The sequence below is a fragment of the Muntiacus reevesi genome, chromosome 1, assembly GCF_963930625.1.
Source record: "Muntiacus reevesi chromosome 1, mMunRee1.1, whole genome shotgun sequence".
NCBI lineage: Eukaryota > Metazoa > Chordata > Mammalia > Artiodactyla > Cervidae > Muntiacus > Muntiacus reevesi.
The window spans coordinates 171,751,120-171,776,335 of NC_089249.1; the positions used below are offsets into that span (position 1 = coordinate 171,751,120).

The window sequence follows — 25,216 nt, forward strand, 5'->3', positions numbered from 1 at the left end:
CCACAAGTGGCTGCACCATTTTATTTATCTCTAGCAATGTGTGACTGTTCTGGGGATCTACTTACTGTATAGCATGTTGTGTAGAGAGTTGATGACCCTGAATTATATACTTGAAAGTTTCTGGGAATTATTTGGCAGTCCAATGGTTAAAACTCTGCATTTCCACTGCAGGAGGCCTGGGTTCAATCCCTGGTCAGGGAACTAAGATCCTGAAAGCTGTGTAGCGTGGCCAAAAAGAAAAGTTTCTAAGAGAGTAGATATTACATGTTCTCACCACCAAAAGAAATGATAATTATGTGATGTGATGAAGGTGTCAGCTAACCTTACTGGGGTCTTCATGTTGTAATATAGACATCATGTATTAAATCATCATGTTGTATACCTTAAACTTACACATAAGTAGCTGAGATTTATTTGTTGAGTGCTTACTGCATGCCAAGAACAATTCGGTGCACTTATCATGGATATTCCTCGCTTCCTAGATCCTCCTGCTAGTAGTATTTTTCATTCACCACTTTCTGTAAGATCTCTCCCTGGTGGTTCACGTAGGTTTATTTCCCTCCTTATACCTGCACTGTGTGAATAAGCCCCTGTTCACTTAGCCCTATTCCTATTGATGAGCATTTAAGTTGTCCCTTTTCCTTTTCAACTAAATATGTATTCAACTAACATATGTATTTTAGTAATTTAATTAACTAATTTATTTGACTGCGCTGGGTCTTTGTTGCTGTGTGGGCTTTTCTCTAGTTGCAGTGGAAAGGCTTTTCGTCGCAGCAGCTTCTCTCGTTGCTGAGCACAGGCTCTAGAGCGCTCAGGCTGCAGTAGTTACAGCACACGGATTCCATAGTTGTGGCTCCGGGCTCTAGAGCAAGGTTCAGTAGTTGTGGTAGACGGGCTTAGTGGTCCCGCGGCACGTGTGATCTTCCTGGGCCAGGGACTGTCTCCTGCATTGACAGATGGATTCTTTATCAATGAGCCACCAGGGAAGCCCTAAAATGTGTTTTAAAGTTCCCCATATCTGGGTCTTCCCCATAGTCTTGCCTTCTCTACCTCCCACAAATGAAATATGCAAGTTACTCCAAGATTCAGTCCACTATCTCTGCCAGAAGGCCTCGCCTCCCAGGACATACCCATGGACAGGGCAGGACCCATGTCGCAGGACAGACCACCTGCCCATTCTCACTGGGCACCACCTTCCCATGATAGTGACCCTGTCTTGGGCATCTTTGTACACTTAGTCAATGCCTGGCATGGGGAAGGGAGTGAATACACTCTTGGGGCTGTTTGAACACCAGACTATGTACTGTTCCCACATTATCTCAAGTTTCCAGTCCTTTGCTTAAGTTGACTCCTCTGCCTGTAATTTGTCCTTCTCCAAGCAAGTCCTTTCTTTTTCTTTTCTTTTCTTTCTTTCTTTTTTTTTTTTTTTACTATTCTGCTAATATATATATATATATATTTATTTATTTATTTATTTATTTATTTATTTTTTTTTTTACTTTTTTTTTTCCAGTGGGTTTTGTCATACATTGATATGAATCAGCCATAGAGTTACACGTATTCCCCATCCCGGTCCCCCATCCCACCTCCCTCTCCACCCGATTCCTCTGGGTCTTCCCAGCCCACCAGGCCCGAGTACTTGACTCATGCATCCCACCTGGGCTGGTGGTCTGTTTCACCACAGATAATATACATGCTGTTCTTTCGAAACATCCCACCCTCACTTTCTCCCACAGAGTTCAAAAGTCTGTTCTGTACTTTTGTCTCTTCTTCTGCCCTGCATTTAGGGCCATCGTTACCATCTTTCTAAATTCCGTATATATGTGTTAGTATGCTGTAATGTTCTTTATCTTTCTGGCTTACTTCACTCTGTATAATGGGCTCCAGTTTCATCCATCTCATTAGAACTGATTCAAATGAATTCTTTTTAACAGCTGAGTAATATTCCATGGTGTATATGTACCACAGCTTCCTTATCCATTCATCTGCTGATGGGCATCTAGGTTGCTTCCATGTCCTGGCTATTATAAACAGTGCTGCAATGAACATTGGGGTGCACGTGTCTCTTTCAGATCTGGATTCCTCAGTGTCTATGCCCAGAAGTGGGATTGCTGGGTCATATGGCAGTTCTATTTCCAGTTTTTAAAGAAATCTCCACACTGTTTTCCATAGTGGCTGTACTAGTTTGCATTCCCACCAACAGTGTAAGAGGGTTCCCTTTTCTCCACACCCTCTCCAGCATTTATTGCTTGTAGACTTTTGGATAGCAGCCATCCTGACTGGCATGTAATGGTACCTCATTGTGGTTTTGATTTGCATTTCTCTGATAATGAGTGATGTTGAGCATCTCTTCATGTGTTTGTTAGCCATCTGTATGTCTTCTTTGGAGAAATGTCTGTTTAGTTCTTTGGCCCATTTTTTGATTGGGTCATTAATTTTTCTGGTATTGAGCTTCAGGAGTTGCTTGTATATTTTTGAGATTAATCCTTTGTCTGTTTCCTCATTTGCTATTATTTTCTCCCAATCTGAGGGCTGTCTTTTCACCTTACTTATAGTTTCCTTTGTTGTGCAAAAGCTTTTAATTTTCATTAGGTCCCATTTGTTTATTTTTGCTTTTATTTCCAATATTCTGGGAGGTGGGTCATAGAAGATCTTGCTGTGATTTATGTCGGAGAGTGTTTAGCCTATGTTCTCCTCTAGGAGTTTTGTAGTTTCTGGTCTTACATTTAGATCTTTAATCCATTTTGAGTTTATTTTTGTGTATGGTGTTAGAAAGTGTTCTAGTTTCATTCTTTTACAAGTGGTTGACCAGTTTTCCCAGCACCACTTGTTAAAGAGATTGTCTTTTTTCCACTGTATATCCTTGCCTCCTTTGTCAAAGATAAGGTGTCCATAGGTTCGTGGATTTATCTCTGGGCTTTCTATTCTGTTCCATTGATCTATATTTCTGTCTTTGTGCCAGTACCATACTGTCTTGATGACTGTGGCTTTGTAGTAGAGTCTGAAGTCAGGCAGGTTGATTCCTCCAGTTCCATTCTTCTTTCTCAAGATTACTTTGGCTATTCGAGGTTTTTTGTATTTCCATACAAATTGTGAAATTATTTATTCTAGTTCTGTGAAAAATACCGTTGATAACTTGATAGGGATTGCATTGAATCTATAGATTGCTTTGGGTAGAATAGCCATTTTGACAATATTGATTCTTCCAATCCATGAACACGGTATGTTTCTCCATCTGTTTGTGTCCTCTTTGATTTCTTTCATCAATGTTTTATAGTTTTCTATGTATAGGTCTTTTGTTTCTTTAGGTAGGTATACTCCTAGTATTTTATTCTTTTTGTTGCAATGGTGAATGGTATTGTTTCCTTAATTTCTCTTTCTGTTTTTTCATTGTTAGTATATAGGAATGCAAGGGATTTCTGTGTGTTAATTTTATATCCTGCAACTGTACTATATTCATTGATTAGCTCTAGTAATTTTCTGGAAGAGTCTTTAGGGTTTTCTATGTAGAGGATCATGTCATCTGCAAACAGCGAGAGTTTCACTTCTTCTTTTCCTATCTGGATTCCTTTTATGGCTTTTTCTGCTCTGATTGCTGTGGCCAAAACTTCCAACACTATGTTGAATAGCAGTGGTGAGAGTGGGCATCCTTGTCTTGTTCCTGATTTCAGAGGAAATCAAGCAAGTCCTTTCATCTGTGTCTTCTTAACAGTTGATTCGTTCATGTTTTAGTAGGCCACTTCCTGTTGCATGTACATGATTTATATTTATTTTCCCCTAAAGGCAAAGATTAGATCTTGTGATCCTCCACAGGCTTATTTGTGGCATGAAGTGAACGCAAAAGTGTTTGTGACAAATAACGTAGATTTTTTAATTTCCAAAAACTAGAAAATAGAACACATAGAACAGTACATCAAGTATATATGCACATATTAGTAGAAAAACATAAAGTGAGTATCCTGTAAGTTTCACGGCAGTCAAGAAGTAGTGAAAGGAAGGCAAGGTAAAGAATCTGCCTGCCAGGCAGAAGACTCAGGTTCGAGCCCTGGGTAGGGAAGTTCCCTTGGAGGAGGAAAAGGCAACCTTCTCTCGTATTTCTGCTGGAGAATCCCATGGAAAGAGGAACCCGGTGGGCTGGAGTCCATGAGGTTGCAAGAGTCATACAGGACTTAGCAAGTAAACCACCACCAATCAGAAATAGTGCCCTGGCAGTGTACAGACACCTACCCTGGGTACCTGCTCCCCCATCATAGCTGTTCTATCCTTGTTCTGACCTCGGTGATGGTTATTTCTTTGTCTTTATTTGTGGTTTTGTCATCCAACTGTGCATCACTAAGTAATACAGGTGAGTTTTACTTGCCTGAGTACTCTATATACATAGAAATATACTGGAATTTTTCTTGCTTCTTTTGCTCAACTTTATGTATGAGAGATTCATGTCATGTGTTCTTTCAAGCTGTAGTCTGTTCATTTTAAGTACTGAAGAGTGGTCCATTGTATGAATATACCGCAGTTCTATTCTGATCCATTTTGCCACTGATGGTTGTATCCAGCTTTTTACTATTGTGGACAGTGGTACAATGGACTTTCTTGAGCTCCAAAATCACTTTCGACAGTAACACAGGTTGTGTCTCAGAGCAGCTAGCAGAGCCTCTCCTGAAGTCCAGGGGAGTTTGCTGGGATGAGTTACTTCCTAATGACTTTCTACAGTGGACACAATGAAGATGCTTTCCACTTGTTATAGATCTATTATCATATAGATTTCTCTGTGCTCTAATATGGGTTTCTTTCAAGAAAATATGAGTGAGCATTAAATAGGAATGTCCCCAGTTCAGTTCAGTTTAGTTCAGTCACTCAGTCTTGGCCAACTCTTTGCGACCCCACAGATTGCAGCACTCCAGGCCTCCCTGTCCATCATCAGCTCCCTGAGTTTAATCAAACTCATGTCCATGGAGTCGGTGATGCCATACAACCATCTCATCCTCTGTCATTCCCTTCTCTTCCTGCCTTCAATCTTGCCCAGCATCAGGGGCTTTTCCAATGAGTCAGCTCTTTGCATCAGGTGGCCAAAGTATTGGAGTGTCAGCTTCAACGTCAGTCCCTCCAATGAACACCCAGGACTGATTTTCTTTAGGAAGGACTGGTTGGATCTCCTTGCAGTCCAAGGGACTCTCAAGACTCTTCTCTAACACCACAGTTCAAAAGCATCAATTCTTTGGTGTTCAACTTTCTTTACAGTCCAACTCTCTCATCCATACATGACTACTGGAAAAACCATAGCTTTGACTAGACAGACCTTTGTTGGCAAAGTAGTCTCTGCTTTTTAATATGCTGTCTTAGGTTGGTCATAACTTTTCTTCTAAGGAGTAAGCGTCTTTTAATTTCTGGCTGCAGTCACCATCTGCAATGATTTTGGAGTCCCCTGAAATAAGGTCTGTCACTGTTTCCACATCTATTTGCCATGAAGTGATGGGACCAGAATGTCATGATCTTAGTTTTCTGAATGTTGAGCTTTAAGTCAACTTTTTAACTCTCCTCTTTCACTTTCATCAAGAGGCTCTTTAGTTCTTCACTTTCTGCCATAAGGGTGGTTTTATCTGCATATCTGCTGCTGCTGCTGTTGCTAAGTCGCTGTAGTTGTGTCCGACTCTGTGTGACCCCACAGATGGCAGCCCACCAGGCTCCGCTGTCCCTGGGATTCTCCAAGCAAGAACACTGGAGTGGGTTGCCATTTCCTTCTCCAATGCATGAAAGTGAAAAGTGAAAATGAAGTCGCTCAGTCGTGTCCAACTTTTCATGACCCCATGGACTGCAGCCAACAGGCTCCTCTGACTATGGGGTTTTCCAGCAAGAGTACTAGAGTGGGTTGCCATTGCCTTCTCCTCTGCATATCTGAGGTTATTGATATTTCTCCTGGCAATCTTGATTCCAGCTTGTGCTTCTTCCAGCCCAGCATTTCTCATGATGTACTCTGCATATAAGTTAAATAAACATGGTGACAATATACAGTCTTGAGGTACTCTTTTTCCTATTTGGAACCAGTCTGTTGTTCCATGTCCAGTTCTAACTGTTGCTTCCTGATCTGCATACAGATTTCTCAAGAGGCAGGTCAGGTGGTCCTGTATTCCCATCTCTTTCAGAATTTCCCACAGTTTGTTGTGGTCCACACAGTCAAAGGCTTTGGCATAGTCAATAAAGCAGAAATAGATATTTTTCTGGAACTCTCTTACTTTTTCGATGATCCAGTGGATGTTGGCAATTTGATCTCTGGTTCTTCTGCCTTTTCGAAATCCAGCTTGAACATCTGGAAGTTTATGGTTCACGTATTGTTGAAGCCTGGCTTGGAGAATTTTGAGCAGTACTGTGCTAGTGTGTGAGATGACTGCAATTGTGCGGTAGTTTGAGCATTCTTTGGCATTGCCTTTCTTTGGGATTGGAATGAAAACTGACCTTTTCCAGTCCTGTGGCCACCACTGAGTTTTCCAAATATGAATGTCCCCAGGAAAGGATAATCTGTCAGCTTTTAAAGTAATCATTTGGGGGCTTATAAGCATTTTGTTTTTAAAGTCTCTGACTTTTGTTCTCCTTTAGGGATTTTTTCCCCCCTACTGTTTACTCATAGATAGTTTTAAATTTAAACTTAAAATTAAAAATATTCACCAGCATCTGAAAGAAATACTATTAGCTATGGGGTCTTTTTCTGTTAATGTTTTCCATGGTAAATTTTGATCTTCATCAGCTCAGGAAAGTTAAACACTTTTGCAATTGCATTATAGCTTTTCAATTTTTTAAAAAAATTAATGCTATTATTTACATGAGGTATTATTTACATGCAATAGTGTAGTTTAGCGTAAAGTAGTGTGAGTGCTCAGTCTTTGCAACCCTTTGGACTAAAGCCCACGAGGCTCCTCTGCCCATGGAATTTTCCAGGCAAGAATGCTAGAGTGGTTTGCCACTTTCTACTCCAGGGATTGAACCTGTGTCTCTTATGTCTCCTGCACTGGCAGACGGGTTCTTTACCACTGTACCACGTGGGAAGCCCTTACTGTGGTAAAATGCGCCATTTTACTTGTACATTTCTGTTATAACAATTGTGTATACCAATGTAACTCTCACCACAGTCAAGATATGGGACACTTTCATCATAAGAGAGTCAATTCCTAGGTAGGTTGGTAAGAAGTCTAGGGTCTCCGAGTTGGATAAATGGGCCTGGAGCCCTTGAAGGAGAAAAGGGTCTGGGACTCTAAAGGAGATAAGGACAAATGTTTTCCTCTACTTTGCTTTGTCTTAGTCAATATAACAATGTATCTGGCTCAAGGACATGTTTCTCCTTAACAAGAACCTTCTGACTAATCCTGTCATCTTACAATGTATATTATAGGAGTGAGTCTGGTGAGATCTTTCTGTTGTTAGTTCTAATCTTGTTAATTTAAGATGTATGTTGTGGCAGTGGGTCTGAAAAAAGTATATAAGGCCTTGATAAGCCTAGCACTCTCATCCTCCTTCTGATGTCTATGTCAGAAGCTGTCTCTGCCCAATTTTATATATTAATAAAACTCTGCTACACAAAAGCTCTTGAGGGATCAGGTCCCTGGTCCTGAAGCTATATCTTCTTCTTCAGAGATCATGAATCCAACATCGTTCATTCAAAGTTATCAGTCACTTCAGAAACTGGTCTTGTCTTCTACCCCAGTCAATCAACACCTTCCCTAGGCCTTAGGCAACCACTGATCCTATATCTGTCACTGAGATTACAATGAGCTTTCTAGAGTTTCATCTGAATGGAATTATACAAGTATGAATGGAAAAAAGCTGCTATGAATAATGGAGTATGTGTGTTTTTGTGAATAAATTGTTTTGCATTTCTTGGGTAAATACTTAGGAGTAGGATTCCTGGGTTGTATGGTAGGCATTTGTGTAACTTTATGAGAAACAGCCAAACTATTTTGTAAAGCAGTTGTAAAATGTAAAACTATTTTATATTCCTGCTCCTCCACTCTTGCTGACACTTGCTATTGTCAGTTTTTTATATTTTAACTACTCTCGTGGGAATGTGGAATTTCATCCTGATTTTAATTTGTATTTCCCTCTTTCCTTCTTTCCTCCCTCCCCACCCTCTCTGTTTCTTCCTGCCTGCCCTCCCTCCTTCATTCCTTCCTTCCTATTTTGGCCATGCTGCATGGCTTATGGGATCTTAGTTCTCCAACCAGGGACTGAATCTGGGCCACAGCTGTGAAAGCTACAAATCCTAACAGCTAGGCCACCAGAGAACTCCTAATTTGCATTTCCTTGAGGCCGATAAACAAGAAAATCTTTTCATGTGCTTTTTGATCACATGCCTACCTTTCTTTCACACAACTGTCCCTTCACAGTTGTGGATCTGTGCTTGTCATCTGGACTCTTCTGTTCATTTTTATTGGAGTGTTTGTCTTCTTATTTTTGCGTCACAAGAGTTCTTTATATGTTCTGTATACAAGTCCTTCATCAGATACATATCTTGCTGATGCTTTCTCCTGATATGTGGTCTACACTTTTATATTTTCAAAAAGGTATCTTTCAAAGAGCAGAAGTTTTATGTTTTGATAAAGTCTGATGAATCAGGTTTTTAATAGTCTGTACTTTTGCATCCTAAGAAATCTTTGCCTACCCTGAGGTGTGAAGATTTGGTCTTATGTTTCCTTCAAAGAAGTTGATGGTAAAGAATCTGCCTGCAATGCAGGAAACCTGGGTTCGATCTCTGTGTTGGAAAGATCCCCTAGAGGAGGGCATGGTAACCCACTCCAGTATTCTTGCCTGGAGAATCCCCATGGACAGAGGAGCCTGGCAGGCTATAGTCCCTAGGGTTGCAAAGAGTCAGACACGATTGAGTGACTAAATACAAGGTGTGAAGATTTGGTCCTATGTTTCCTTCAAAAAGTTTAATACAATAGTTTTAATTTTTATGTTTAGGTTTATGAGATTGGAAGTGGGGGAACACCATCTCTCAGGGGTCATGCTCGAGAAATGTCCTTTTCTACTTTTGGACTTTTTTGGGGTGGCCTCATGCACACCCCTGGCTTCAATCTCCGCCATATGCTGAGGGTTCCAAGTCCATCTGTGCAGCCCAGACCCTCCTCTGCTCCAGACCCATGAAGCCAACTACTTTGGACATGTCCTTCTGGTGTTTCATAGGCACCAGGAAGACATGCTCCTCCCTCCCCACAGCCTTGCTTTTCCCAAGCCCTGCCTCCATCTCTGTGAAGGTACCAGCATCCTCCAGGCGTCCCACTCTCCCTAGGGGCTCCGAGTTCAAGAAGTGCCAACAGAGATCAGATGACACTAGGGTCTACATAAAACGCCACTGAGTTAATTTAGAATGGGAGTGGTGGTGACAGCACCCAGTCCTGCTCTTTTTGACTCCATGGACTGCAGTCCACCAGGCTCCTCTGTCCATGAGATTTCCTAGGCAAGAATACTGGAGTGGAGAGCCATTTCCTACTTCAGGGACTCTTCCCAATCCAGTGATCAAAGCTGCATTTTCTGCATTGGCAACTGGATTCTTCACCACTGCACCACTTAGAATAGGGGAGAGAGCCCTTAAATGTGACAAGATGTGCCTGCCCCCCTCCTGTACTCACAGTCATTTTAATGGGTTTGGGGGGACTAGTTTGGGGCTGAAACATTTCGCCCATAGCTAAGAAACTTTTCTAGTGCCCTGTCAATGCACAGCTCCCAAATCCAGACCGTCCTTTTCTGGGCGATGCAGGAAACCCTCAGCAGCCCTGCCTCTGCCTTCTCTGGGCCCATCCTTTATGCACTGCCATAGGAACCTGGAATGTCAGGTCCATGAATCAAGGTAAATTGGAAGAGATCAAACAGGAGATGGCAAAAGTGAACCCTGACATTTTAGGAACCAGCGAACTAAAATGGACTGGAATGGGTGAATTTAACTCAGATGACCATTATATCTACTACTTTGGGCAAGAATCCCTTAGAAGAAAAGGAGTAGCTATCATAGTCAACAAAAGAGTCCAAAATGCAGTACTTGGATGCGATCTCAAAAACGACAGAATGATCTCTGTTCATTTCCAAGGCAAACTATTCAATATCACAGTAATCCAAGTCTATGCCCCGACCAGTAATGCTGAAGAAGCTGAAGTTGAACGGTTCTGTGAAGACTTACAAGACCTTCTAGAACTAACACCCCAAAAGATGTCCTTTTCATTATAAGGGACTGGCATGCAAAAGTAGGAAGTCAAGAAATACCTGGAGCAAGTTTGGCCTTGGAGTACAGAATGAAGCAGGGCAAAGACTAATAGAATTTTGCCAAGAGAATGAACTGGTCATAGCAAACACCCTCTTCCAACAACACAAGAGAAGCCTCTACACATGGACATCACCACATGGTCAATACGGAGATCAGATTGATTATACTCTTTGCAGTGAAAGATGAAGAAATTCTATATAGTCAGAAAAAACAAGACCAGGAACTGACTGTGGCTCAGATCATGATCTCGTTATTGCCAAATTCAGAATCAAACTGCAGAAAGTAGGGAAAACCACTAGACCATTCAGGTATGACCTAAATCAAATCCCTTATGATTATGCAGTGGAAGTGACAAATATTTTCAAGGGATTCGATCTGATAGACAGAGTGCTTGAAGAACTATTGACATAGGTTCGTGACATTGTACAGGAGGCAGGGATCAAGACCATTTCCAAGAAAAAGAAATGCAAAAAGGCAAAATGGTTGTCTGAGGAGGCCTTACAAATAGCTGAGAAAAGAAGAGAAGCAAAAAGCAAAGATGTACCCATTTGAATGCAGCGTTCCAAAGAAAAGCCAGGAGAGATAAGAAAGCCTTCCTTGGTGATCAGTGCAGAGAAATAGAGAAAAGCAATAGAATGAGAAAGACTAGAGATCTCTTTAAGAAAATTAGAGATATCAAGGGAACATTTCATGCAAAGATGGGCACAATAAAGGATAGAAACGGTAGGGACCTAACAGAAGCAAAGGATATTAAGAAGAGGTGGCAAGAATACACAAGAGAATTATACAAAAGAGATCTTAATCACCCAGATAACCACGATGGTGTCATTACTTGCCTAGAGACAGACATCCTGGAATGTGGAGTCAAGTGGGCCTTAGGAAGCATCACTACAAATAAAGCTAGTGGAGGTGATGGAATTCCAGCTGAGTTATTTCAAATCCTAAAAGTTGATGCTGTGAAAGCGCTGCACTCAATATGCCAGCAAATTTGGAAAACTCAGCAGTGGCAACAAGACTGGAAAAGGTCAGTATTCATTCCAATCCCAAAGAAAGGCAGTGCCAAAGAATATGCAAACTACCACATCAATTATACTCATCTCACACACTAGTAAAGTAATGCTCAAAATTCTCCAAGCCAGGCTTCAGCAATACATGAACCATGAACTTCCAGATGTTCAAGCTGTATTTCGAAAAGGCAGAGGAACCAGAGATTAAATTGTCAACATTTGTTGGATCATCGGAAAAGCAAGAGAGTTCCAGAAAAACATCTACTTCTGCTTTATTGACTATGCCAAAGCCTTTGACTCTGTGGACCACAACAAATTGTGGGAAATTCTGAAAGAGATGGGAATACCAGACCACCTGACTTGCCTCTTGAGAAATCTGTATGCAGGTCAAGAAGCAACAGTTAGAACTGGACATGGAACAACAGACTGGTTCCAAATAGGAAAAGGAGTACGTCAAGGCTGTATATTGTCACCATGTTTATTTAACTTATACGCAGAGTACATCATGAGAAACGCTGGGCTGGAGGAAGCACAAGCTGGAATCAAGATTGCCAGGAGAAATATCAATAACCTCAGATATGCAGATAAAACCACCCTCATGGCAGAAAGTGAAAAAGTAAAGAGCCTCTTGATGAAAGTGAAAGAGGAGAGTGAAAAAGTTGGTTTAAAGCTCAACATTCAGAAAACTAAGATCGTGGCATCTGGTTCCATCACTTCATGGCAAATAGATGGGGAAACAGTGGAAACAGTGACAGACTTTATTTTCTTGGGTTCCAAAATCAGTGCAGATGGTGACTGCAGCCATGAAATTAAAAGACGCTTACTCCTTGGAAGAAAAGTTATGACCAACCTAGTTAGCATAATAAAAAGCAGAGATATTACTTTGCCAAAAAAGGTCTGTCTAGTCAAAGCTGTGGTATTTTGAGTAGTCGTGTATGGATGGAAGAGTTGGACTATAAACTAAGTTGAGCACTGAAGAATTGATGCTTTTGTACCGTGGTGTTGGAGAAGACTCTTGAGAGTCCCTTGGACAGTAAGGAGATCCAACCAGTCCATCCTAAAGGAAATCTATCTTGAATGTTCATTGGAAGGACTGTTGCTGAAGCTGAAACTCCAATACTTTGGCCACCTGATGGGAAGAGCTGACTCATTTGAAAGGACCCTGATGCTGGGAAAGATTGAAGGCAGAAGGAGAAGGTGACGACAGAGGATGCGATGGCCGGATGGCATCACTGATTCAATGATGAGTTTGAGCAAACTCGGGGAGTCAGCGACGGACAGGGAGGCCTGGCCTGCTGCAGTCCATGGTGTTGCAGAGTCAGAGACGACTTAGCGACTGACCTGAACTGCACTGAACGTTTGCCGTGACCGCCCCCTGCTGGAATAATTTCTGTACTGCCTCTCAATCGACTCAGTCCCCAAGATGGCTTCAACTAGGATACAGGCCCTCCCCTCACAAAAACAGCCCTCTGAGGAGGACCCCTGGGGTCCAGGCTGACCCCTCTGAATTATTCCCCACTTCTCTGGAAAAGGGATTCTTAAAAAGCACGTACTTGGCCACACCGACTTCAGTAGCTACCCCAGTCTTTGGGATGAAGTTCAAGCCCCAACCTGGCTCACACATCCGGTGGAGAGCTGGAGCTTGGTTATAGGTTGGATTGAGGCCACCTCAAAAAAGATATGTTATGGGACTTCACTGGTGGCGCCGTGGATAAGCGTCTGCCTGCCAGTGCAGGGGACAAGGGTTCGATCCCTGGTCTGGGAAGATTCCGCGTGCTGTGGAGTAACTAAGTCCATGCGTCACAACTGAACCTGTGCCCTAGAGCCTCAGAAGTGAACTACCGAGCCCGTGGGCTGCAACAACTGAAGCCTGTGAGCCTAGAGCCCTGCTCCTCAACGAGAGAGGCCATCAGGATGAGACGCCCGTGCACTGTGGTGAAGAGCAGGCCCCGCTCACCACAACTAGAGAAAGCCTGCATGTAGCAACTAAGACCCAGGACAGCCAAAAACAAATAAACGAGTGATTTTTTATCCCTGGGTCAGGAAGATCCCCTGGAGAAGAGAATGGAACCCACTCCAGTATTCTTGCCTGAGAAATCCCATGGATAGAGGACTCCGGTGCGCTACGGTCCAAAAATAAGTACAGCATAGCCAAAAAAATAATAATAATAATTTTTTTTAAAATGTGATGTTCCTAACACTCAACACCTCAGAATGTGAGTGTATTTGGATACAGTGTCTTGACAGAAGTAGTCAAGTTAACTGAGGTATGACATGTTGTTGTTGAGTGACTCAGTTGTGTCTGCCTCATTTTTGACCCCATTTGACTGACGTCTGCCAGTCTCCTCTGTTCATGGAATTCTCCAGGCAGGAATACTGGAGTGAGTTGCCATTTCCTCCTCCAGGGGAGTCTTCCCAACTCAGGGATTGAACCCAGGTCTCCTGCATTGGCAGGCAGATTCTTTACCACTGAGCCACCAGGGAAGACCTCAATACAACTGGTGTCCTTATAAAAAGAGATTCAGTCACAGAGACAGACATGCAGAGAAGGAAGGCAAAGTGAAGACACCCAGGGGGAAGGCGGGCAAAGAGTGATGCAGCTATAAGCCACGGAGGACCAAGGCTGCAGGCAGACCCCAAAGCTGGAAGAGACAAGGAGAGGTTCCCCTTCAGAGCCTTCGGAGGGAGGGTGGCCCTGCGACACCTTGATTTGGACTGTGCCCTTCAGAATGTGAGGCTTCCTCGATGGCTCAGCAAGTAAAGAATCTGCCTGCAATGCTGGAGCCACAGGAGACATGGGTTTGATCCCTCCAGAGGAAGAGCCTCTGGAGACAGAAATGACAACCCTCTCTAGTAGTCTTGCCTGGGAAATCTCATGGACGGAGGAGCCTGGAGGCTACAGTTCATGGGGTCGAAAAAAGTCAGACACGACTGAGAGCAAATACCTCTAGAATCAGTTCAGTTGAGTTGCTTAGTCATGTCCGACTCTTTTTGACCCCAAGAACTGCAGCACACTAGGCTTCCCTGTCCATCACCAACTCCCAGAGCTTGCTCAGACTCATGTCCATCGAGTCAGTGATGCCATCCAACCATCTCATTCTCTGCCATCCCCTTCTCCTCCTGTCTTCAATCTTTCCCAGCATCAGGGTATTTTTCAATGAATCAGTTCTTCACATCAGGTGGCCAAAGTATTGGAGCTTCAACTTCAGCATTAGTCCTTCCAATGAATATTCAGGGCTGATTTTCTTTAGGATGGACTGGTGGAATCTTCTTATTGTCCAAGGGACTCTCAAGAGTCTTCTCCAACACCACAGTTCAAAAGCATAAATTCTTTGGTGCTGGGCTTTCTTTATTGTCCAGCTCTCACATCTGTACATGACTACTCAAAGAAACATAGCTTTGACTAGTGGACTTTTGTTGGCAAAGTAGTCTCTGCTTTTTTAATATGCTGTCTAGGTTGGTCATGGCTTTTCTTCCAAGGAGCAAGCATCTTTTAATTTCATGGCTGCAGTCACCATCTGCACTGATTTTGGAACCCAAGAAAATAAAGTCTGTCACTGTTTCCATTGTTTTCCCATCTATTTGCCATGAAGTGATGGAACCAGATGCCATGATTTTAGTGTTTGAATGATGAGTTTTAAGCCAGCTTTTCCACTCTCTTCTTTCACTTTCATCAAGAGGCTCTTTAGTTCCTCTTCGGTTTCTGCTGTAAGGGTGGTGTTATCTGCATAACTGAGGCTATTGATATTTCTCCCGGCAAACTTGATTCCAGCTTGTGCTTCATCCAGCCCAGCATTTCTCATGATGTACTCTGCATAAAAGTTAAATGAGCAGGGTGACAATATACAACCTTGACATACTCCTTTCCCTATTTGGAACCAGTCCATTGTTCCATGTCCAGTTCTAACTGTTGCTTCTTGACTTGCATGCAGGTTTCTCAGGAGGCAGGTCAGGTGGTCTGGTATTCCCATCTCTTTGAGAATTTCCCACAGTTTGTTGTGGTCCACAGAGTCACAGCCTTTGGCATAGTCAGTAAAGCAGAAGAAGATGTTTTTCTGGAACTCTCTTGCTTTTCCGATGATCCAGTGGATGTTGGCGATTTTATCTTTGGTTCTTCTGTCTTTTCTAAATCTAGCTTGAACATCTGGAAGTTCTTGGTTGGCATAATGCTGAAGCCAGGCTTGGGGAATTTTGAGCGTTACTTTGCTAGTGTGTGAGATGAGCGCAACTGTGTGCCGATTCTTTGGCACTGCCTTTCTTAGGGATTGGAATGAAAACTGACCATTTCCTGTCTTGTGGCCACTGCTGAGTTTTCCAAATTTGCTGGCATATGGAGTGAAACATTTTAACAGCATCAATTTTAGGATTTGAAATAGCTCAGCTGGAATTCCATCACCTCCACTAGCTTTGTTTGTGGTGATGCTTCCTAAGGCCCACTTGACTTTGGACTCCATACTGTCTGACTCTGGGTGAGTGATCACATCATCGTGGTTATCTGGGTCATTAAGATCCTTTTTGTATAGTTCTTCTGTGTATGTTGCCACCTCTACTTAATATCTTCTGTTTCTGTTAGGTCCCTACCATTTCTGTCCTTTATTGTACCCATCTTTGAATGAAATTTTCCCTTTTTATCTCTAATTTTCTTGAAGAGATCTTTAGTCTTTCCCATTCTATTGTTTTCCTTTGCTTCTTTGCATTCATCACTGAGGAAGGCTTTCTTATCTCTCCTTGCTGTTCTTTGGAACTCTGCATTCACATGGGTATATCTTTCCTTTTTTCCTTTGCCTTTCACTTCTCTTCTTTTCACAGCTATTTGTAAGGTCTCCTTAGGCAACCATTTTGCCTTTTGCATTCCTTTTTCTTGGGGATGGTTTTGATCACTGCCTCCTGTACAATGTCACGAATCTCTGTCCATAGTTTTTCAGGCATTCTGTCTATCAGATCTAATCCCTTGAAACTGTTTGTCACTTCCACTGTATAATCATAAGGGATTTGATTTAGGTCATACCTGAATAGTCTAGTGGTTTTCCCTACTTTCTTCAATTTAAGTCTGAATTTGGCAATAAGGAGTTCATGATCTGAGCCACAGTCAGCTCCTGATCTTGTTTTTGTTGACTGTATAGAGCTTCTCCATCTTTGGCTGCAAAGACTATAATCAATCTGATTTCAGTGTTGACCATCTGGTGCTGTCCATGTGTAGAGTCTTCTCTTGTGCTGTTGGAAGAGAGTGTTTGCTATGACCAGTGCGTTCTCTTGGCAAAACTCTGTTAGCCTTTGCCTTGCTTATTTTGTACTCCAAGGCCAAACTTGCCTGTTACTCCAGGTATCTCTTGACTTCCTACTTCTGCATTCCAGTCCCCTATAATGAAAAGGACATCTTTTTTGGTATTAGCTATAGAAGGTGTTGTAGGTCATCACAGAACCATTCAACTTCAGCTTCTTCAGCATTACTTGTTGGGGCATAGACTTGGATTACTGTGATATTGAATAATTTGCCTTGGAAACGAACAGAGATCATTCTGTTATTTTTGAGATTGCACCCAAGTATTGCATTTCAGACTCTTGTTGACTATGGTGGCTATTCCATTTCTTATAAGGGATTCTTGCCTACAATAGTAGATATAATGGTCACCTGAATTAAATTCGCCCATTCCAGTCCATTTGAGCTCGCTGATTCCTAAAGTGTCGATGTTCACTTTTGCCATCTCCTGTTTGATCACTTCCAATTTACGTTGATTCCTGGGCCTAAAATTCCAGGTTTCTATGCAATATTGCTCTTTACAGCATCGGACTTTACTTCCATTACCAGTCACATCCACAACTGAGTGTTGTTTTCACTTTGGCTCTGTCTCTTCATTTTTCTGTAGTTATTTCTCCACTCTTCTCTAGTAGCATATTGGGCATCTATCAACCTGGGGGGTTCATCTTTCACTATCCTATCTTTTTGCCTTTTCATACTGTTCATGGGGTTCTCAAGGTAAGAATGCTGAAATGGTTTGTCATTCCCTTCTCCAGTGGACCACATTCTGTCAGATCTCTCCACCATGACCCATCTGTCTTAGGTGGCCCTAGATGGCATGGCTCACAGTTTCATTGAGTTAGACAAGGCTATGGTCCATGTGATCAGTTTGGTTAGTTTTCTGTGAATGTGGTTTTCATTCTGTCTGCTCTCTGATGCATAAAGATGAGACTTACGGAAGCTTCCTGATGGGAGAGACTGATGGGGGAAACTGGGTCTTGTTCTGATGGGTGGGGCTAAGCTCAGTAAATTTTTAATAAACTTCTGTTGAAGGGTGGGGCTGTGTTCCCTCACTCTTGTTTGGCCTGAGGTCAAAGTGTCCACCCACACCTCCACCGGACACTCCTGGGCACTCATAGGCAAGTCTTGCTCAGTCTCCCACTGGCTTCCAAAGTCAAATTCCCTGGGGGTTCTCAGTCCCTGTGCCAGATCCCCAGGTTGGGAAATCTGTTGCGGGCCCTAGAGCTTTCTTAACAGTGGGAGAATTTGTTTGGTATCATTGTTCTGCAGCTTGTGGGCTGTCTGCTTGGTGGCCTCTATGGTGGCGCTAATGGCGACCTCCTCCAAGAGGACTGGTGCCACACGCTGGGTGACCCAGGTCTGCGGCAGCCAGAGCCCCTGTCCCCACGGCAGGCCAGTGCGGGCCCGTGTCTCCGCACGAGACACTCAAACACTCGAAGGCAGGCCTGGCTCAGTCTCTGGGTCTCTCTGCATCCTGTTGTACAAAAGGTTTTGTTTGAGTCCTCCAAGCGTCTCTGGCGGGTATGGGGTTTGATTCTAAATGCGATTTCGCCCCTCCTATGTCTTATTGCGGCTTCTCCTTGGCCCTTGGATGTGCGGTATCTTTTTTTGGTGGGGTCCAACATTCTCCTGTCAATGGTTGTTCAGCAGCGAGTTGCAATTTTGGCATTCTCACAGGAGAAGATGAGAGCATATCCTTCGACTCTGCCACCAGAGTGGGAGGCAATACATTTTTGTTGTTCCAAGTCACCCTGTTTCGGGCACTTTGAGGTGAACACAGCCCTCTCCGTTTTCAGCCCCCTGCTACCTGCTCTTGGACGCCCCATATTTCCATGGTTTACAGTTCTCTTACTGTCAAGGACACTTCCTGCTTGTTCATACCTGTGTGCAGGGGGAGGTGGGGCCCATCAAAGCACCAACTGTGGCTTGCCTTTGTGTAAAAATCATAAAACTGGGTGTTGGGAAAGGCAGTCTCATGCAAGCAGATACACACACACACACACACACACACACACACACACACAATCTATTTATTTATTTATTTTTGGCTGCATCAGGTCTTACTTGTGGCAGGTAGCATCTTTGCTGTGGCACGCAATGTTGATTGCCTCATGGTACATGGGATGTTAGTTTCTCAACCCACATCCTCTGCATTAAAAGGCAGATTCTTAACCCCTGGACCACCAGGGAGCTCGCATGCATGTAGTGTTTTGGCCCTCACTTGGCAGCATAAGAATGCGCCTTGGGCTTGGAATTCTTCCTCATTAGGAGCCAACCAGCCTATGTTAGGCTATCACCTTGTGTGAGAGTCTACTTCCCTGTTTCAGGTTCAATGACTGCTCTTCTGTCTTTGAAGTGCATGCATGTAATGAAACTTCGCCAACCCTACTGTTACACTGCCCTCCTCAGGGAGGGGGTGGGCTCTCTCTACTGGGCATAAAAGGGATTCATGTAGGCAAATTTCCCTCCGTCGGCCATCAGGGGAGACTGGCTGGTTGTGCGTACCAATGCCCACTGCTGGGGCTGATCTTGCTCTGTGTAAGGAACGTGTTCTTCCATCCAGTGCTTGACTGTGCTCTTCCTGGTGATTCAGATACCAAGATGCAGTGGGCAGAGGTGTTTGGACTTCCATTCCTGGCAGCTGGCATAGTGATGACCTTTGCTATTATTATTCCCCACAGAGTTGGTGCCCGGCTCTGGTTTTGCTGACAAGTGCCCTGTAATCCGCTTGACAGGTATGATAGGATTTAAGCTGGGAGTGGATGTCAGAAAGTGAGCCTTGCCGAAAACACGCAGGAATATGGCTGGGACAGAAAGAGGATCCAGAAAAAGAGAGCTGAGATGTTGCTGTTAGAGATCCAGGATCTTGGACCACAGCCTCCAAGGATGGCTAAAGCAAATGCCCCCGGCATGGTGGCAGCCTTGTGATACAGGAGGCACACTGGCCTGCATGCATTTGCCCAGTGATGAAAGCTGTTATCAACGTGGATCCCGAATGGGGAAAACTTTCCCCCAAAGGAAAATGTCAGCCTGGCCGGACATGTGACCCATGGCAAGATGTCGTTAAGGCAGAAGCCATGACTGCAGAAGAGGGTGCTCGGTGAGAGAGCTGGGCAGCCCAGAAAGTCCTACCCCATCTTCCCCAGGGCAAATTAGACATGGAGATGTCACATTCTGTTGAGCCCACGTGGCCATTAGTCTCTGTAGTAAGGTCATCTCATGGATCTGAGACACAATCATTGCACAGTCCCCACCTCAGAAGGTTCTCACAAATTCTGGAGCTCCTCTGTTCTGAGGAGTCTGTCCTTTTCAGGATTTGGTCTGTAACTGACCCTGGAGAAAAATCTGAACATAAACTATAAGATATAATAAAGTCCCAGAAAAATTCACTTCACTCCCTAACCAGAGTAGTGGAGGACTGGTACCTTCAGCATCAGAAGAGGATTCAGAGAACCTGCATGGAGGCATGGGGCCGGCTTCATCCTGTCCAGGGTGAGCAAGGCCTGGAACCCGGCGCCTCTGAACCCCACTGTCATTACAAAGAGCTGCCTTGCCCACTGATGATTTAGATAACAGGAACCTCTCTTCCTTGAGGCAGAGAAAGAATTCTCACACAGCCCTTCTGTTGTTGTCCTCAAGGATCCTACCAGATGTTTCCATATCAGGCAGCTGCTCCTACAGACTCTCTCCTGAGCAGTGCAAGAGGTGTGCAGTGTGGAACAGGAACAAACCAGAGAGCCACCATCCCCTCCCTGCTGAGAAAGCAGTCCTAACAATGTAATATATTTCCCTGGATTAGCTCCGTGTTCACCTATGAATTGGGGTAAAAGAGTTTGAAGAGTTCTCAGATAAGGTCACATGCAGCAGAGGTTCTGGGTGGGGACTGGGGCAGAGGTGACTCCTCAGCGTTCAGTCCAGCCCCAGAGAACAGGGTTAGCGGAGAGGTAGGAGGTGACCAAGGGAATGGGCAGGCACGGTCCTGCTTTGGGTGTTGGATGAAGAACAAGAGAGTGAACTAGAATGTTTCCCAGAGGGAGCAGGGCCAGAGGAGATTTTCCAAGGTAAGGGGTGAATCCCTGGGTGAATCAGAGGTGATGAAACACAGACATAGTCTTATTCTGTAATCATTAATGTATAGAGGGCACGCTGCTTTCCAATGACATGGCATTTTGTTTAAGTGACTTGGTGATAAGATAAAGACAAGGGAACACTTATAGGCGGCACAGCCCCACCGGAAAGTCAGTCGCTTCTGGTTTGTGCGGAGATGGCCATGGGACTGCAGCTTCGGCGGCAGGTGCTGGCTGGACTCCTGCTCTGTCTGTGCGCCGGGCGATGGGCCGAGGCTGGGAAGGTGCTGGTGGTCCCCATGGAGGGCAGCCACTGGCTCAGCATGCGGGAGGCCGTGCGGGAGCTCCACGCCAGAGGTCACCAGGCAGTGGTCGTCGCTCCGGAGGTCAATGTGCACATCAAGGCAGAAGACTTTTTCACCATGAAAACCTATGCCACTCCCGACACACAGCACACATTTGATTCCGTCATGAAGAGTCGTGTACCAGTGCTTTTTGAAAGAGTACATTGGGTAACAATGTTTTTGGAAACTATGGCATCTTTGAAAAAGGCGTCTTTGTTCCTTGAAAGGTCTTGTGAGGCACTGTTATATAACAAGGACTTGATCAGGCACCTGAATGCCAGTGCCTTCGATGTGGTTTTAACGGACCCTATTTACCTCTGCGGGGCAGTGCTGGCTAAGTACCTGTCCATTCCTGCTGTGTTTTTTTTGCGGCACATTCCATGTGACTTAGATGCTGAGGGCACTGCATGCCCAAACCCTTTCTCATATGTTCCTCGGTTTTTAACAACAAACCCAGACCACATGACATTCTTCCAAAGGGTGAAGAACATGCTCTACCCTCTGAGCCTGAAGTACATTTGCCAGGGTCCTTTCACTCCTTATGCACGTATGGCCTCTGAGCTTCTTCAGAGAGAGGTGTCACTGGGGGAGATTCTTGCCTCTGGATCCGTGTGGCTGTTCAGAGTAGACTTTGTGATGGACTACCCTCGGCCGATCATGCCCAACATGGTGTTCATTGGGGGTATCAACTGTGCCAGTAGGAAACCTTTATCTCAGGTGTGTACTGCTGCTTTTGTTCAATCAGTGTTCCCAGTAGAATACATTCTTTTAATAAAAAAAAATTAAAAAATGTTTTCACCTGCTGCAACTTCAGGCCCTTGCAGTGAAATGGTGGGTTCCAACCACTAGACTGACAGGGAATTCCCAAGTGGAACATATTTTTAGAAGACAACCTATATCCACATGCTTACTTATCTACTGATCTTTCTAAAGATTTCTACCTCTCATTCTCCTTTGCACACTCTTTAGTGTGATACATTGTTAAAGTGCTCCAGGAGTGAACTGTAAGTTTGTGATGGACTTTGAGATGAATGAGAGGTAGGGGTGAAGGTCCATATTAGGTTTGACAAGGAATGGGGTGGTTCCACCGTGATCGTCCTTTCGTACAGTCTCTGTTGTTATGGTCGCGCAGTTTTCTAAATCTAGTAGGAGCCAAGAACTTGAGCTGTGAATCCATCTATCATGGGTTTTTTGCCTGTGGGTGTTCAGTTGGATGAAGAAAAAAATGGCAAACTACATTTATCACCCTGATAGTTTGTCAGGGTTTGTCTTGGAAAGGTATTAGGCATGGTCACTGGACACCTCAACCCCAAAGGAGGCAGAAGTTTCAGAGAGGTTGAATAAATTAAGTGGTGAGACAAAACTGGAGATGGAAGTCAGGCTTTCTGTGATCAGAGAAAGAAATAATTGAGCCCGGGTTTCTTGAGATGGAGCTGTGCTGACCAGAAGTGTTCTGACCAGGAGTTTGGGTCTGGAGTAAATGGGGGGATGGAGAGAGTTGAATGGCATGTCAGATAGGTCTTCAGCATGGGCCCCCGAGGTCCTCAAACGCTAGCGGTGGTGGCTGGAGAGGAGGTCAAACTGAGCCTAAGAGCACAGTGAAGGTGGGGAAGTGATGCTGAGAACTGAGTCTCAAGGAGGAAGGGACTGACCACATCACCACACCTACCCCAGCCCAGTCACCACTCCCTGCATTTCTATGGGGGGAGCTACTGCTCTCCTCACAGTTTCAGAGTCTGCTTATATTAACCCTGAATTGTTGCTGTTATTAATCCTAAATTGTTGCTGTTGTTCAGTTGCCAAGTTGTGTCCAACGGTTTGCGGCCCCATGGGCTGTCCCACACCAAGCTTCCCTGTTCTTCACTATCTCCCAGAGTTTCCTCACTTAGGTCCCTGGAGTCAGTGATGTCATTCAACCATCTCATCCCCTGTCGTCCCCTTTTCCTGCCCTCAATCTTTCCCAGCATCAGGGTCTTTTCCAATGAGTCAGCTCTTCTCATCAGGTGGCCAAAGTATTGGAGCTTCAGTTTTAGCATCAGTCTTTCCAGTGAATATCCATGGTTGACGTCTCTTAGGATTGACTGATTTGATATCCTTGCTGTCCAGGGGACCCTCTGGAGTCTTATCCCGCACCACAATTTGAAAGCATCAGTTCTTCAGTGCTCAGCCTTGTTTATGGTCCAACATTCACATCCGTACATGACTACTGGAAAAACCACAGCTTTGACTATATCTACTTTTGTTGGCAAAGTGATATCTCTGCTTTTTAATACACTGTCTAGTTTTGGGATAGCTTTTCTTCCAAGGGGCAAGCATCTTTTAATTTTGTGGCTACAGTCACCATCTGCAGTGATTTTGGAGCCCAAGAAAAGAAAATCTGCCAGTGTTTCCACCTTTTCCCCATCTATTTGCCATGAAGTAATGGCACTGGATACCATGATCTTAATTTTTGAATGCTGAGTTTTAAGCCAGCTTTCCCCCTCTCCTCTTTCACTCTTATCAAGAGACTCTTTCATTCTTCTTCATTTTCTGCCATGACAGTGGTATCACCTGCATATCTGAGGTTGTTGATATTTCCCCTAGGCATTCTGGATTCCAGCTTGTGATTCATCCTGTGTGGCATTTCACATGATGTAGTCTGCATATAAATTAAGTAAGGAGAATGACAAAATACAGATTTGAGATAATCATTTCCCAATTTTGAACTAGTTTATTGTTCCATGTCCAGTCCTAAGTGTTGCTTCTAGACCTGCATATACGTTTCTCAGAAGGCAGGTAATGTGGTCTGCTATTCCCATCCCTTTAAGAATTTTCCACAATTTGTTGTGATCCACACAATCAAAGGCTTTCAAGAAGCCATGAAGCAGAAGTAGATTTTTTTCTGGAATTCCCTTGTTTTTTCTGTGATCCAGTGGATGTTGGTAACTTGATCTCTGGTTACTCTGCCTTTTCTAAATCCAGCTTGTTCATCTGGAAGTTTTCGATTCACATATTGTTTGCAGGATTTTGAGTATTACCTTGCCAACATGTGAAATGAGCACAATTGTCCAGTAGTTTGAACATTCTTTGGCATTGTCTTTCTTTGAGATTGGAATGTAAACTGCATTTTTCCAATCCTGTGGTCCTTGCTGAGTTTTCCACATTTACTGGTGTATTGAGTGTGACACTTTAGCAGCATCGATTTTAGGATTTGCAATAGCTTAGCCCATCACCTCCAATAGGTTTGTTTATAGTGATTCTTCCTAAGGCCTGCTTGACTTCACAGTGTAATATATTTGGCTATAGATGAGTGACCACACTTTCATGGTTATCTGGTGATTAGCACCTTTTTTGTACAGTTTTAGTTAGGTTCCTCTGTCCATGGACTATTCCAGGCAAGAAAACTGGAGTGAGTTAATATTTCTTACCCGAAAGGATCATCTGACACTCAACCTAGGGATGGAATCCATGTCTCTTGTGTCTCCTGCATTCATGGGAAGATTCTTCACTTGATCTTAGCCAAAAGGCCGAGAAGCGATCGTAGGAGGATTCTTGAACACTGCACCATCTGGGAAGTCCTGAACATAAACTACAAGATGTAATAAAGATCCAGAATAATGCCCACTTCAGTGTCTACACAGAGCAGTGGAAGCCTAGTGGGGTCAGCCTCTGAAGAGGACTCAGAGAGCCTGCATGGAGGCATGGGGATGTCCCTCCTGTCCAAAGTGAAGCAGGTGCTGGGGCCCAGCGTCCTCTGAACCCCACTGTCATTACAAAGAGCTGCCTTGCCCACTGATGATTTAGATAACAGGAACTTCTCTTCTATGAGGGAGAGAAAGAATTCTCGAGCAGCCCTTCTGCTGTTGTCCTCAAGGATCCTTCGAGATGTTTCCATATCAGGCAACTGCTCTGACTCTCTCTGGGGAGTGCATGAGGTGTCCAGTGTGGAACAGAAACAAGCCAGAGATCCACCATCCCCTCCCCGTTGAGAAGGTTGTTCTCGTGATGTTATATGCTTCCCTGGATGTGCTCTGTGTTCACCCATGATGGGGGGTAAGAGTTTGAAGAGTTCTCAGATAAGGTCACATGCAGCAGAAGTTCTGGGTGAGGACTGGGGCAGAGGTGACTCCTCAGCGTTCAATCCAGCCCCAGAGAACAGGGTTAGCAGAGAGGTAGGAGGCGACCAAGGGAATGGGCAGGCACTGCCCATTGGAAACTGGATGAAGAACAAGAGAGTGAACTCGAATGCTCCCCAGAGGAAGCAGCAGGTCAGAAGAGTTTTTCCAAGATAAGGGGGTAACCTTTCCTGGGGT

General features: G+C 44.1%; 2 protein-coding genes across 2 annotated transcripts in view; both read left to right on the plus strand.

Annotated features, from left to right (window-relative positions):
* The window catches only part of LOC136164920 (UDP-glucuronosyltransferase 1-6-like), a 127,139-nt gene that overhangs the window by 10,017 nt on the left and 91,906 nt on the right, over nucleotides 1-25,216 (plus strand). The gene's annotated exons all lie outside the window — the stretch shown is intronic.
* Nucleotides 20,778-24,661, plus strand: LOC136154825 (UDP-glucuronosyltransferase 1A3-like). The gene is made up of 2 exons (XM_065917008.1): nucleotides 20,778-21,641; nucleotides 24,545-24,661. Exons 1-2 carry the CDS (start codon nucleotides 20,778-20,780, stop codon nucleotides 24,659-24,661), a joined length of 981 nt encoding a protein of 326 aa, XP_065773080.1.